The 16,434-nt window shown below is 39.2% G+C and overlaps 1 protein-coding gene across 9 annotated transcripts; it reads left to right on the top strand.

The window, feature by feature from the left end:
- Positions 1-11: 11 nt before the first annotated feature.
- Positions 12-11,910, top strand: il15ra (interleukin 15 receptor subunit alpha). Of its 9 annotated transcripts, none has more exons than XM_012924016.5 (8): positions 12-226; positions 780-971; positions 3,539-3,595; positions 3,669-3,716; positions 6,461-6,541; positions 10,057-10,128; positions 10,728-10,812; positions 10,916-11,910. In XM_012924016.5, exons 1-8 carry the CDS (start codon positions 157-159, stop codon positions 10,977-10,979), a joined length of 669 nt encoding a protein of 222 aa, XP_012779470.1. In that variant the 5' UTR covers positions 12-156; the 3' UTR covers positions 10,980-11,910. The 9 variants fall into 9 exon arrangements, with proteins under 9 accessions (XP_012779470.1, XP_076732370.1, XP_012779471.1 ...); XM_012924017.5 differs by having other exon boundaries at positions 13-226; positions 10,060-10,128; XM_012924018.4 differs by lacking the exon at positions 3,669-3,716 and having other exon boundaries at positions 13-226.
- The last annotated feature ends 4,524 nt before the right edge of the window (positions 11,911-16,434 follow it).

Here is a 16,434-nt window from a genome sequence, read left to right as displayed (position 1 = left end):
TTGTTAAAATGGGCGGATCACACACAGCGCAAGGGGAGTGTCATGATATAAAGCGAAAGTGTGAACGAAAAGAAATACCGCGGCGATAGCGACGATGATCTTTACCGGCCTGGTTTTATTTAGTGAACATGTTTTAAGTCACTACCGAGGTGTCCGATGGCTCTGGTTTCACTGGCTTTCCCCGTCTGCGTTATGATAGTATGTTGGTCTCAATTATCCAGCAGCGGTAAGTGCAAACAAATTTCAACTCGACCGAGTACGCTCCAGAAAGTGCTTTAAACTGCGCATGCCGCAATTTGTTTTGTTTATAGTTTATCGCTTATTTAATCAGTGATTAAATTTGATCACCTTCAAAGACAAGTCGTTCAAATAGAAGGCATAAACTCGCACACGTCAGCGTTTTACGGTGAGATATGTCGGAGGGGGATAATTGCTTATTGAAGACATACCTGCGGCTTGATTTGTGTTTTGTTTATTTTTGGTAAATCATTGTTTCTCGCCGTCTCCGTATCGTAAATCTTCATAGTGAAACCTAAATGCTGAAAGTCGCAAGTGTGTATCGTTATGAATCCTGCTAAATTTTTGACTTAGAAGCGGGGTTGACCTGATGTGTATGTGATGGTGTAAAAGTTTTTATTGACGACATCAGGTTACCATTAGTACATTGCTAGAAGTTAGAATTATGGAACTTACGTACACCATTCGCCAAAAAAATACTGGTTATTTATTTTTAATCGTATGGTTTTATTTAAAAAAAATTATCTTTATTATTTTTACAGATAACAGCTGTCCATGTCCAGAAATTCCAAAGTTGAATTTAACAAACCTCCCACAACAAGGCTGCTTCAAAATAGATGACCGTTTTCGCTACAAATGTATGGATGGTTACCTGAGAAAAGCGGGAACCTCAGCTTTAATCAAATGCGAAAATCCTGGAGCACAGTGGAGCAAACCATCGCTGGTGTGTATACGTAAGTATTATTTGCTGGTACATTTCTTAACACCAAAGATGAAAACATCTCTCTATCCACACACATGTAAACCGGTACATTGTTACGAGGTCCCAAACACAGCTGAATGGTTCAAAGAGGCTTCTCTTCTCTTGAAGTTCCAAGCTGAGGTCATTTGGGAACAGCGGTACTGCGGCTTGTTGCTTTTCTTTTTCCCTTTTAGTTTAAAAAGTTCCACTTGGTTAACTTTCAAGTATTCACATTAGATTTGGCCTTGGGGGGGAGGATTACAAATCCAGTATCCATGAACCCATATTTGTTATAACTCTAGATTCTTGGATTACAGCTAATGGTTGCTAATAGTGCTGACAGTCTGAATTTTGAGTGCTCAGAAGTAGTAGTACTGGTATTATCATAACATGAATCCATTACCATTATCACTTTGAAAAATGGGAGCTGTTATGTTCAGTCATTACCCCAGGGGATGACTGAATTGCTAGGTAACCCTGAAAGTCTGCTCTTGGATGAATGGGTGGAGAGGGTTTATAGAAGGCCAGCCCCTACATGCGTTCCCTGGAGGAACTTAAAATATTAATACAGAGCATAGGCTGGTGCCTGGTATCTGTGGCACAACCGAAGGATGTCTGATTATCGGTGGATTATTTAGTCTTTGTCTGTCTCTGGCTGAATAAAAGTCACACTAGCCTCTGTTTACTGATAAAACCTCAACAGTACTGACAGCCCCGTGTGTCAAGATGGTTCGGTTCAAACCAGCCGACTAAACCATCCCACGCTCTGTAGTACACTGGCACGCCCTCCCTTCCGATTTATCAAATGTAGAGTCATACTAGAACTGTTGACGTCAGGTGTCTGGCTGGAAGTCTGAAATTTACAAGAGATAAGAGAATGCAATGGTTCCTTTTCGGGTGCAGTGGAAAGCCACCCACATGTGGTTTGTTTTTGTGTTGTCACAGCTGATAACTGTGAGCAGTTTCCTTTTTAGACTCTAGCTTGGCGCAAAGGTGACATTATCTACTGTAAAAGGAAATGAGTGAATATTTCGCATGCACCTGTTTCTACACACCACAAACATTTATTCACCTGCTAGGAAACAGATTTGATGAAAGATTGTCTATAGACTCAAAACATTGGATGGAAGGAGCACTTTTAAGGTTCCATGAAAGAAGGACATGAGAAAGGGAGAGCAGGGGAAGGACATTTAGTAATTTAGGGGATCCAGAGGATTAGTAAGGAGGAAGTGAGTGCAGTGGACTTTTTGAGACACTGTGTAACACAATTAGACAATGCTTAAGGAATGAAGAAGTGCACTGGTGCTGATATCTATTTTTACAAGAATGGCAGTGATGTGCAGTTATAGTGGGGATAAAATGTCACTTGCCCTGGGTCTTGTACCCAGACTTATGTTTTATGGGTTTGATTTTTTTTTTTTTTTTTTTTAAATTCTGTTTATCATGCATGTGGAGATGAGTATCTGATGCTTTTCAGTCTCTATTTTTGCCTTTGGTTCTTTATTCTGTTTCTCCAGTTTTGTCTCATGGTCATCCTTCTGCAAGTATGCATGGCTGAGTCTTTGTCATTTCCAGTTTTTACTCTGTCTCTTGTGCTTTGTATTTGTTTTGACTTTCCTAGTTGCCTTCTTGCTGATTATACTCACAATGTGTACCACTCTTAGCCTCATTAGCTGTCCACGTTTCCTGCTGTCGTCCCACAAGGCTTTGTAGAAAGAGCACTATAGATACACTGTTTTCTTGGAGAGTGCTGATGGAGAAGTATATAAAAAGTCAAAAGAAGTTGTACTGTCTCTAATCTAGTGAAAGCATAAGGTTGGTGCTTCATGAGGAAGTCAGAAGTAGCAGAGGAAAAATCTGAGGGTGATGCAGCAACAAATGAGGTCATTGTCGAGATGGGGTTACATCAGGGACCAGCTCTTGGGTGCTTCTTGTTTGCTATGATAATGACGAGTGAGGTCAGACATGAGTCTGTGTGGACTAGAATGTTCACATCGCGATCTTTAGTGGGAGCAGGAAGCAGGTTTAAGAGAGCCTGGAGAAGTAAAGGAAGGAAAGTCAATAGAACCAAGACACGGTACATGTATGTAAATGAGAGGGAGATTGTTGGAAAGCTGAGTATGCAAAGAGGGAATGTAGATGCCTTTTTAAATGTCTATTGTCAACCATCCAAAACAACGAACATTGCGCAAGAGAGGAGAAGAAAATGCAGGCAAAGTGGAACAGATGGAGACCAGTATCGGGTTGATTTGTGACAGACAGATGTGCAGAGCAGTGCATCATGGGAATGCAGTGAAGTGAAGAACTTTAATGCAAAGTAAAAGGGATTTGACTGTCTACCTGTAGAACACCCTGGACATGGGGAATAGTTGGATCTTAGTCAAGTCTATAATACTTTCAGCCAGAATGCGGTGATAATAGATTTATAATCTATAATAGATCTCTGATCCATACAGTACTTTCTTTCTTTCTTTTTTTTCCTTTTAAGCTTTCCCACTTTAATTTTATTTTATTTATTTTTTTTAAATGCATCTCTTGTATTTCTTTGTCATGTTTCAGCTGACCCAAGGATAACCACAACACAACCACCAAAAGCAACAAGTACAACAACAACAGGTAAGCGTCTAAGGAAAATGGTGTTTGCCATACTTTGCTGACATGTGTGCTTAATGATGGTTTGGTTTTGCAGAGAGTCACACTGATATTTCCTCTTACTCCGTCAGTACTTCCGCTATCAGTAAGTTCTCTATTTGCATGATTGTGACGATCAAAAACCGTGACCTATAACCACTACTAATAAACTAAAAGGAAACTAAATGTCTCAACGGTGTGACAGTAATACTAATATTAGAGCCATGTATAGTGTCTGTGTATATATTACTCATTTTACTTTTATCACCCATTTTTTTACACCACCTTATGGAACAAAAACAAACCCCAGTACCTGCAGCCATCAGGCTTCTTAATTCTCATACAAATGGCAGATGAACTAAGACACATGAATTTCCTTTTAGTTTAACCCTCTCGAGGCAGGCATTGCCGATTTGCAACAGTTAAAAACTAACAACCTGATTACCCCACATACATATTTTCTGAGGTTTTTTTTTTTTTTTGTTTGTTTTTTTTGTTGTTTTTTTTTTAATATAACTCAGAAGTACCACTGCAGGACTTGGTTGTGCATTAGCAACAAAAAGTTAAATTTGAGCCTGAGAGGGTTAAGTTATTATTCTTATTGATATATTGCAGTGTTACAGGTTGGAATGTTCAAACTAGTAGATGTAACATGGGCTATTTAAGTGTACAGTGAGCAAATGGTCCTAAAAGACGACATTTGAACTGGGTAATTTGGGTGAAATGACTCTCAAAGTAATCCAGGAGGTGTTGCAGTGCAGCTACTATTAAAGGAAATGGTTTACTGTAGTGAAACCTCAAGTCCTACAGCAACACAAAAAGATTTGATCTGTAGCAAATCTGCTTTGAATGACATCAAGAAATTTAGTTTTATTTCTTTATTTATGATTTTTAGCATCATGGAAATGAAGCGCATCTGTTCTTGTCAAATCAAAATGTATCCAGTAACAGAAACTTCTGGTAGTGTTCCCATGGTTAGTTCCTTTAATCATTATAGTTCAACACAGCTCAGCTAAGCAACCAGACAATCTTGATATCATAATCACCGCTTCAAGAACTAACTTTTGCAAATTATGGGACTTGGTTTGGGCCCTTACTAACAGTAAAGTAAAAATGCCCCAGCTCCTATGAGTCATTCATTTCACAGCAGTTGTCATGCTCAGATTAACTGTAAATGATCAGTGGGGCAGTTTACATTTCTGCTGTGTACATCTGTGGCTGTGAACCCCCACCCCTCCCCTTATTTGTTATTTGCATATTTGTCATGCTTGCATGTTTCAGATCATCACACAAATCTAAGTGTTAGACAAACTTAAGCCTGGAAAGCCAGTTTTGTTTTTTGGTTGTTGTTGTTGTTGGGGTTTTTTTGTTTGTTTTTTTTTTGTTTTTTTTTCTTAATGATTTCTTAAATCATTGTCAGAGTGCACTTGAGCTTCATGGCATGAATTTCCTGGACATTCTCCTACAGGAGTTTCTGACTGAGAGAATAATTGTTTCAGTCAATTATGGCAAGTTGTTCAAATTCTGAAGAAGCAAAGTAGACAGGGATCATTGCACTACCATATGACTGTTGGTATGATGTTCTTTTCATGAAGTGCTTTGTTAGCTGTATTCCAGATGTAATGAAATCCAAACCTCAACCCTTTGTCTCATCAGTCCATTGACTATTTACTCAAACAAAAAAAACTTAAAGTTTTTTTTATTTTGTTTTTTTTTGTTTTTTACTTGTTGGTACTGAATCATGAACACTGACATTAACTGAGGCAAGTGTGGCCTGCATTTTCTTATTCTTTTGTAAATGTTGGGGCTTTTTGTAGTTTTGTCTCCTGGATGAGCAGCCAGTCTGCTCTTGGGGGTAATTTTGGTAGGCTCACCACTCCATGATGGTTTCTTTAGGGTTGGCATGATGTGTTGCTTTTTGACATCTACTTCACTTTGTCAGACAGGATCTGCTTGAGTGATTTCTTTAACAGATATGACCGTAATCATGCCCAGGTGTGTTTAGTGAAATTTAACTCAAGCTTTCCAAAAAATGTGGTTAGTCATAGGTAACTTGTTTAGTCATTCATGACTAAGTGATAGTCATGAATGAGTGAGGAAAATTCATCTGGGAGCAACAAATACAACTCCAGCTCCTCTTAACATTTTGTTTAACAAAATGTTAATTTACATTACTAGGGGCGATTGTGGCTCAAGAGTTGGGAGTTCGCCTTGTAATTGGAAGGTTGCCGGTTCGAGCCCCAGCTTGGACAGTCTCGGTCGTTGTCCTTGGGCAAGACACTTCACCCGTTGCCTACTGGTGGTGGTCAGAGGGCCCGGTGGCGCCAGTGTCCGGCAGCCTCGCCTCTGTCAGTGCGCCCCAGGGTGGCTGTGGCTACAATGTAGCTGCCATCACCAGTGTGTGAATGTGTGTGTGACTGGGTGGATGACTGATTGTGTAAAGCGCTTTGGGGTCCTTAGGGACTAGTAAAAGCGCTATATAAATACAGGCCATTTACTAATATTAAATGGTGGCTGGGGAGAGGGAGGTCTGGGCTTCTTTGCGTGGGCTGCTGCCCCTGCAACCTGCAGGGGCAGTGGAAGAAAATGGACTGATAGATAACATTAAATCCTGCATGTATTTTTCAGCTATTGTAATATACGTGGCATGTTGAAGCTAACTAATGTAAAATCAAACGCAGTATAACACTCCATGCATGCTTGAAGATAGTTATGGGGTTTTAGTTTGGGATAATGGAACAAACGCATGTTTCATAACAGAGGGATAATTCGTGCTACAACTAATCTTAGCAGTGAGAGATGTGGTCAGGGTTTTTATAGTATTAATAGAGGTGGGTTTTTTCTTCTCAGCAACAGCTTCTACTGCCCAGATGATGCAGAATTCAAGCACAGTGCTTGAACAAGGAACCAGTACACAGACAACCACCCACGGTAAAGAACTTAAATTCATACGTACTTTCTCAGTTAGCTTCTGCTGAGCTGTTGCTTTCAAGTGTGCCAGGTGAAATGTTGCTACTGACGCCCAAAGTCATGATTAACCTCATCCACCAGACTGCTTATAGGGACTCTTGTGTTCAGTGGCTCTGTCTCATACTTGCTGTCAAACATGGTGGTGCAGAGAGGTGATGATTTGGGCTTGTTTCCTAGTGATTTAGTTGACCATGAGCCCCACTATATACTAAAGTATTCTACAGTCAAATATGAGGCCATTTGTCTCACAGCTCTGTTCACATGGAGTCAGGGCAGTGATCCCAGGCATAGCTGCTGAGGTCTGCAATGACCCAGACCTCAGCCTGACTGAAAGGCTGTGGCACAACTTGAGAATACTATGAATAAACAAATGGTTGCAAACCCGAATGAAATAAAGCAACATTGTAAAGAAGAGTGGGGCAAACTTCCTCCTCAAGGATGCGAGTCTGATTGTTTCAAGTTATTGCTGCTAAAGATGGTTCTACAAGCTACTAAATTATGGGGTTTATTTGGTCTTTCCCCACTGTACTCTCCTTCAAGCCTTTTGACACCTTTATCACTAAAATGGGCACCCTCTACAATATAAATATATTTTTGTCATTTAATCAGCTCTGCTTGAGACCAAGAGGGACATGAGAAGGGACCGTTCAGATATGAGATGCTTTTCTAGCACCTAATGGCTCACCAGACGTTGAATGTAAAACAAACTGCTTCTGAGCCAGAAGTAGCCCTTCAGAATCTAATCTGCTTTGTTTTATCTGTGACCACATGATGTCAAAGTAAGATGGTTACGCCAAGGAACTGTACTGGTTCTTGAAGTGTGTGTGTGTGTGTGTGTGTGTGTGTGTGTGTGTGTGTGTGTGTGTGTGTGTGTGTGTGTGTGTGTGTGTGTGTGTGTGTGTGTGTGTGTGTGTGTGTGTGTGTGTGTGTGTGTGTGTGTGTGTGTGTGTGTGTGTGTGTGTGTGTGTGGTCATTCTAAATTGCCCATATATGTGAATCTGTGTGCGAATGGTTGTTTGCCTCTGTGCCTAAGTGGAAGAGAATGGATAGGCTTCAAATTACACTTACTTACTGCACAATTATTCTAACCTGTCAGTGCCTGCAGTGCTTAATTAGAAGACTTCTGAGGGCATGTGCTTTTCTTTAACTGCTTCAGTGGTTTTTTTTTTTTTTGGTTTTTTTTTTTATAAGACTGAAGGAAATTCAAAAAGATTAATTTGTAATCCAACCTTAGAGATTTCCCTCAGCGGTGGAACGTTGTGTTGAATGAATAATTCTGTGGAGTGTGCACCACACATCATATTACAAGACCACCAGTGTCCATGGAAGGTCTGGCACGAGGAATTTCATTCCAAGTTGTCATAACAATGGTGTGTGTGTGTGAGAGAGAGTCAAACTGTGCACACTTATAGGACCGTCATCATATATAAACATCCTGTAGTCTTCACTGCCTAAACCCTCAATTTGTAAGTATGAATAATACAGGCCAGTAATCAAACACAAACGTTGTGTGATCTTGAAGATACAAACTGGACGCTTTAGTAATCCATGCAGTGTGGACATGTTTCGTTAGAACTACTGAAAGCTAACGAAATCTGTCTGACTCAAAGTGTCAATGTGGTTAAAAAAATGTGGTAAAATCTGGCGTCTTCAATGCTACGCTTGCCACATTGATGCTAAAATTTCAATAGAAACTGTTGACAAATTTCTTTGAAACCACTTTTAGTAATTCGGTCACCTATAGAAAGAAATCAGCTGTTCAATTCAATTTTATTTATATAGCGCCAAATCACAACATAAGTCGCCTCAAGGTGCTTCATAGATGCAGAGAAAAACCCAACAATCATATGACCCCCTATGAGCAGCACTTTGGTAACAGTGGGAAGGAAGGTTCCAAGCCACCAAGTCCAGATTATGTAAATGGACTGGTTCTTATATAGCGCTTTTCTACTCATCTGAGCACTCAATGCGCTTTACACAACTTGTGCGTTCACACAAGCACATTTTTTTCTAAGTGCTTTATAGCTAACACACACACACACACACACTCTCATACGCCGATGGATGCATCGGAGAGCAATTTGGGGTTAGTATCTTGCCCAAGGATAGGTGAAAGCAGATGGGTTTAGGCACTCGCAGCTATGCAAGGAATTGGTTAAAATCTCAAATTTAAAAAAAAATTGTCTTGTAGCAGAAACTACTTTCTACATTAGTGACATAAAGGACGTCTAGGGATGGGCACTTAATGGACTGTACTGTAAATATGATGTGAAAAGGGAACTGAAGTAGTTTTTGAGGTTTTACATCAATATCTTTAAGAGAATCTACAATGTTGTGATACACAATCATTAGCATCAACAGCACACGTTTGTTTTTATGGTTGGGTGTTGAATAGCACAGTGCTGTTCAAAAGGTTGTTAGCCTTTAGAACTCTGGGTCTTCCTTCCCTGTCATGCTAAAGCCAGGACACGGCACACAAAGTCTGAAACCCAGATCTGTTTCATAACAAACAGCAGCTATATACAGGTCAAACCTCAAAAGCAGTTCCAGTTGAACCTTAACCACAAATGGTGACAGGTGAAAGAGAGCTGTACACTGGAAAGAGTAACTGGTTAAATGGGTGCAGGCCGTGTAACTAAACTCTAAGCAAACAGCAGGTCGGGGGAGAAAAAGATTGGAAGGACAGCAACTAGAGATGCACAAAGGAAAGGTTTTATGAAAATAATTTAGGAGGAACTGAAACCGAAACTGGTTAATTATCATATTAAACACAGTAATTTCTGAGAGCTAATAGTTCGATTGCTGTTCAAGTACTAAGACTCTTTGCAAAAAGCCAAACAAAAAGGACAACAAAAATCATTTGACTTTGAAATGGTGACACAGCTATTTACATGTAACCATTTACTCTGTTAAAAATGTATGAAGAAATACTAGTGTTAAGTGAGGCTTTCTAAAGGAAAAACACTGTTGCATTGGGAGCTCCCCCTGCTGGGCAGATGCAGTAACTGTCCACGCCTGAATCTGCAGATTACCAAAAGAATGAAACTCAGGAGAATCAATTGTGATGAACCAAGGATCGTTTGTTTGAGAAATGTCAGCAGACTTTCAAAGAGTTATCAAAGTCAAGACATATATTGAACTGGTTAGCTGTTACAGAAGGATGTGTATGTTTGGATTTCAGCTGATAAGCCTGTGAAATAAAGCATAGGTTATATAAGCCATAAATGCAATGGGGTTTGTTTGTGTTTGTTTTGTGTTTTTATTAAAACACAAGCACTGCCACCCAACCTTACCCCACCTTGTGGTAATTTACTAAGTGGTACATAAAGCATAACCTTTTGATATCTGCTTTTCCCCCAGCATTTCACAAAGCCGCATGTACATGCATAAGAAACTTTTCAGGCATGACACTGATTACGTCTTTTTACCTTTACAATTGCACTAATTTGTATAAATTTTATTTTGTACTGGAAAAGCAGAACCTGTGATGGAGACAACAGGACAGACTGACACAATAAAGAACGCCACTCATTCTGCGCTTGAAATTGGTAAGCTTCAACGGCATTATTATTTCTTATCTGAGATCTCATTTAATACACTGATCAGCCATAACATATTTTAGAACCACTAGCAGGTGGTGTGAATAACACTGATTATCTCTTCATCATTGCACTTGTTATGTGGCATATATTAGTGAGCAAGTAGGAACATCAAGCATCTGTGGGATGTGTGGATCAAACTTTAATCCACGCAGGCCCCACTGTGATACATCCAAAGGAAGTCTAGTAAAGTAAGGACTGCTTTGGTAGCAAAAGGAAGCAGGTGGTCATAATGGTCTGCGAGTGTCTGTGTATTATTTGTAAGTCAGTGATGCAACTTCTCGATGGACAAGCAGGGAGTCCCTTGAGGCTAAACGCTGTTTGTGAAGCAAGACGTTTTAGAAATGCTGAAGGCCACAGAGCAGACTCGCAGTGTGGATTCCCTCATTGATGTTTAGGACGGTACATTCTCTGAGATTGTTTGAAAACACTTAACTCACAAAGCAGACTTGGAATTGTTGTATCTAATGAGATGCAGTCATGTTATACCTCTTTTCAGTGAAGAAACTGAATCAGAGCACATTAAGGATTTTCTCTCCCATTTGCAGACGCTGCAACAACCACAGCGGCAACAGTCATCACTGTTTTACTGGTGACTCTTTGTACTGCAGGGATAGTCTTACTGTATCAAAGGTAAAAACAAAATGACTTTTTTGGATTGTCTTTCTATATACTCATTGTTTTGCAGTTGGCTGGTTTTAATCCATTTCAATCCTGATTGTCCTTTTTGTCTCAGGAGGCGAAGAGAGCACACCCCAGTGAACCAAGACCCAGAGGAGCTGTGCACACTGAATGCATGAGTCCTCGCCCACCTGCAGTGGACCAGTAAAAGACACCGACTTTGTTGCGGTTGCAGAGAGCTGCAGCAGTGTTTTACCAAAAGCAACATCCCACTACAGTGAAGAATAGACTCTTACCTCCACGTAGGACTGGTTGTCATCAGTGCCTGATAACCCATTTGAACTTCTGTGGACGTCATCCCAAAGAATCACAGCCATGTTAATATGGCAGTGCAAGAGGCTCAATCTGTAACTTTCATCTTAACAGCTTTCTAGCTTCACATTACCAAAAAACAACTCTATAGGAACTTTATCGTTCACATCCCTCTGGGTCAACCATTGCTCTGGTGCTATGGTGGGAAATGTTTGATTTCTATTTCTTTTATTTATTATTCAGATCTCATGAAAATACTAAAACTGATAATGAGTTACTCAGACTAAATGTTGTCTCTAGCCAGGCATTGATGCAATGTATTGCTTTGTCACAGAGATTAACTGTGTTAATACTTTCCTATCTTCAGTATCAATCAGGCTAGATGGACACAAGCAGACCAAATTATTTGTTCAATTTTCTGCAGAGTATTATTTTGGCCAGTAACAACATGTCTTTTGGAGCTGCTACGCTTTCTGCTCAAACATTCAGTAATTTGTGTGGGTCCTTATTTATACCTGGCTTTTAGCCCCTTAGAGAAACGATCACTGGCCACTTTGTTAGCTATGCCTGTTTGTTAAGTCAGGCAAGTCTGATTTGTCTGACCGAAGTACATCAAGTTTTACTTGGGTATGGAGATTGATCTTAAAGGAGAAGCTAAATTATTTATTACATGTTACTGTGAATGGAAAAAGGAAATGCAGTAAGATATGAACTACAGTAGGGAGATCACATTTTGCCTTTTTTTTTTAAAATATATATATATATCGCAGTCTTCTCTCTCTCTCTCTCTATATATATATATATATATATATATATATATATATATATATATATATATATATATATATATATATATATATATATATATATATATATATATATATATATATGAATGAGAGATATACACACTCACTCTGTTTTTAAATTCTGCATTGATGAATCATGTAATCAAGGCTTTTAATTGTTTAATAAAGTATTTATTGATGGATTAGTAGTGGTATTCTCTGGTAACATATCAAATATTTTATCAACATAGAAGTAATTATAAAGTCATTAGAAAGTGATTTACAGCTTTATTTCATGGACTGACTTTCCTGGTCTTCCATATACTGTGCTTACCCTCCTTGTGAAGGGTGTTCATGAGCATCATGTGGTAGTCAATGCAGTCTTCCCTTGTGTAGCTTATCTACACAAGGGAAGACTGCAGTGCCCACTGGACCTTGTTGAGCAGTGGTTGCTTGTACTTGAAGTATAATCCTCGGACTAGTTAGTGTTGAAAAGTAATTTACATACTGCAATATTCTAATATTTCAAGTATTTTATTTTCTGGGCTGTTTTTGGTTTGGTTTTGGGGTTTTGTTTTTTGTTTTTTTTTGTGTGCACATACGCCACTGTGCACACACTGCTGCAGTTAGCATATTATCATATCATGCATAAAAAGCGCAAGGTCACAAATGTAAGACTTTGCATCAGCATTAAAACAAACTGTGTGAACTGACACAATCCTCTCAAGTTTTGATCAAATGTATGCATTCTAGAACTAAATATATGACCAAAGTGCATGAGATATTCTTCTGTGCCAGACAATCACTGATGAAGGCAACAAGCTGAAACGCGTTAGTCAATTATTAAAGTTGTTCATCTTCCCTTAAGTATTGCTGGAGTTCCTGCATTGTGAATTCTTTCATCCTCTCCATGCACCTTGGAAGTAGGTGAAGTTGTGCCAGAAATTTTTGCAATCATTGTCTATTTCCCAGAATGCTCCAAATTGCAATACCGCATTCTTTCAAGAGCAGTAATTTTCTGCTTCGCTGTTGCTGACAGCTTATTTTTACCTGCTCAGTTGGCGTTACAGCCAAAATAATGACTAACCGCATCCTTTCCAACGTGCTTATGAACTCACCTCTTCGTCCTCTTCAAGACCAAGAGAAGATAACTGGAACATTCATCATCAGATGACCTTTCAGAGCTTAACCACCATATCGAGGACAGATAAACATGGGTAGTTAAGGAAGTCATCAAAGCAGTTTAACAAAACACTGACAATTAACAGTTAGTAGCATCCAGAAATAATTCATCTTTCTGCCTTAAAAGCACCACAGATGAAACACAAACACCTATAAAAGGAATTTCAAGGGCATCCCATAGGCCAAATATGCCCTGCTAATGAGTCTAAGCTATGAATGGTGTGTATTCTTTAGAAAAGCAGTGTGAAGTCAAAGTGAAGCCTCACCTTGAGCTAGCTAGCTGAGCTATATCTTGTTTTTAGATTTTAGCTCTTAAGTCTCTAAAGAAAGGCATGTATCTGAGGTTTCACATGCTTATCTAACACACTGCTCTAATAACAGAGTTAACACTGCCACAGAGCCTTGCTGCTAATTTGTGGTCATTTACTGACACCATAGACTGTGGGGGATTTTCCGGCAGAAAACGAGATAGTGAGAAGAACATCTGTGCACTCCAGTGTGATCTAAATGGTCAAAGTCTTTCTTGTAACTCAGTCTTGGCCGCAGTGCTTTACCAAAGGTAAAGACGAACTTATTTTCACTTTGATCTTAATCTCTTCATCATTATTGTTTATTCTTGTTTGCCACATTTCTAAGTATCGTGAGTTTTAGTTCCTCGTTTATCAGTTTACGGTTATTTTCATGAATATTCTGCGTTAAGCTTATTTTGTACAGTCTGTTGTTGTTGTTTTCTTATTCTTTCCATTAGTTTTCTCTGACAGGTTTGCATGTTTCAGTCTGTCATCCCTGATTTGTTCACATTGTGTTCCCCAGCCTCATCACATTTTGTATTTATTTTCTCTCTCTCTCCCTTGTCCTTTGTTGAGTTGCCCAACATACTTGTGTGCCTTCATAGTGTTTCCGCTCCTTGAGTTAGCTGTATATGTATTACTTGTGGCTTCTGGTTATTTGTTTCCCCTAGCGTTCCTTCCTGCTTTCGGACCATGTAAGCCTTTGCACTATTTAGCATTAAATACCCCCCCTCCCTGATTTTTTTTAGACTAGGACACGCTGCAGGCACAGCTCAGAATCCCACTGAGTTTCATTATAGTCTTTGATGTTTACGCTGAAGCACTTGAAAGATTCACAAAGCCATCATGTCTGATAAAATGCCATATTATATGTGTTATTTTCTGTGGAGAAAATGAGAATGAGAGGAGTACGTGGGTAGAAATTGATGTTCAGTATTTTCTCTTATTAGCAGGACCTTCTAAAGCAGCAACGCTGGCATCCATCTCTGTCATTGTTTTACTGGTGATTCTCTGCTCTTTGGGCATCATCGCCTTAATGTATCAAAGGTATAAGAAAATGTTTGGATAACAGCGAGCTTGCATGAATTTTGTCATGCACCCATCACGTTACAGTTAATTGTTTTTTAATCAATCTCATTGCCATTTCTCCCTTTTGTAACTCAGGAAGTCAAAAAAGCACATCCCAGTGCAGACGCCAGATGAAGTAAAACCCATGAATCCTGGCCCATCTGAAGTGGACTCGTAGATACTGTAGTACCCTGTGGCTTTCCCACTGACTCTTACCCTCACATAGAACTGGACTCTGGTCAGATGGTGTTTGTCACAGCCTAATAACTTCCAACAACACCATTCCCAAATCATCAGGGCTATCTTGCTATTATTTTAGTTGTTTATATAGCCTAAGAAGCTTAATAAAAAATAAATAAATAAAAAAAGACTACTCAGTTGTTTCTGTCCTAGCAGCAGTTTGCTTCTTTTATGTAATAAAAATAAACATAATTAACTCTGTTAAGGCATAATTTTTCTTTTTTTCTTCTTCTTCTGTTTCAACTTATAGTGAAGTTGTTTTACTTAATTCAGCCGCTAAATTGGAGCATTCTTACTTGAGAATGATTAAGTGGTGTTTTAGTGTTTTATCTTCACTACCACCTTGTTAAAGGTAATTCATAAAATTGTTTTTACAAACTAAACTTTCCAGTATCAGATTAAAATCCCAGAGTTTTAGTAAACAGCATCACTTCAGTTGTTATTGTAGTGTGTATTGTGATACATGGAATTAGTAAAGGAGAGAAAGAGTATGAAGATCTTCATCCTGGCAGAGATGAAGACAATCAGATATTCAAGAAAAGGAGATCTGCTAGAAGGACAGCTGTATGGGTATACAGAGGTGTTAAACCACCAAGAGAGAACTGAAAAAGGATTTTTGAAATCAGTGACATTTTGACAGTAATGAATTCAAAAGCATGGGCCTTCTTCACAGTGTGTATGCACAAAACTATGCAAGAAGGAAATTGTCAGTATTTAATTACCTGGGTTTGTTTATGCTCTGCAAACAGACTTGGAATGGGGCCAGAATCCTCTCACTCATGATGAAATAAAGTAAAAACTGTTTTGTTTTCGAAAACCATTGTTGTCGTGCCTTATGCACAGAAATTCTCCCTTTTTGTTTGTTTGTTTTAGCCGTTAATGCTGCTGTCTTAAAACATTGTTCTCCACAATACACCTCGAGCTAAATATATTTCTGTTTCCACCCATTTAACTGGCACGCCCAATGCTTTAGAGCATAGGTGGGGAAACTCCAGGCCTCAAGGGCTGGTATCCTGTAGGTTTTAGATGTGTCCTTGATCCAGCACAGCTGATTTAAATGGCTAAATGACCTCCTCAACATGTCTTGAAGTTCTCCAGAGGCCTGGTAATCAACTAATCATGTGATTGAGGTGTGTTGACCCAGGGTGATATCTAAGACCTGCAGGACACCGGCCCTCAAAGCCTGGAGTTGCCCAGCCCTGCTTAAGAATAATTCTGAATGAACAATGAACCGTGGTAAGAAATTGTTCGATGCGCACGTTGCAATGCGTAATTCTGCCTGTGAACCCAGCTGATACCTTAGTTCAATCCAGCTTACGTTTTATGTCAACCTTTCACTTTACATGAATAGGCTACAAGCCCCTTTATCTTTACATCTTTATCTTTACAAGCCCCTTTATATTTATCTTCTGTCCCGTGTAGAGGACACTAGGTCTTCCTTGATAACAGAATGATGTGATATGATTATGCTGTTTTGATTTTTGTGTGGATTTCTTTTTAAATGTATTTTCATTTCATGAGCACTACAACAGTTAGATGAACACATCTGAATGCTGAAACGTTTTTTAAGCAAATAACTTCCCATAGTGAAGCCTTTTGATTCAAAAAAGAAGTTGAGAGCTCAGAGGGAGACATCCTAGCGTCAGAGTAGCCTGGGGGGAAGTGGCTGAAGTGTATTATGGATAGTAAGAATTATTTAAGCTGGAATTTGAAGTTGTGGGAACAAAAACATCAGGTCAGACTTCTCCAAAGGCAGC

The sequence above is a fragment of the Maylandia zebra genome, linkage group LG17 (assembly GCF_041146795.1).
Source record: "Maylandia zebra isolate NMK-2024a linkage group LG17, Mzebra_GT3a, whole genome shotgun sequence".
Taxonomy (NCBI): Eukaryota; Metazoa; Chordata; class Actinopteri; order Cichliformes; family Cichlidae; genus Maylandia; species Maylandia zebra.
Note: the sequence above shows the minus strand (reverse complement) of the source record. Positions and strands in the feature narration are given on the sequence as shown.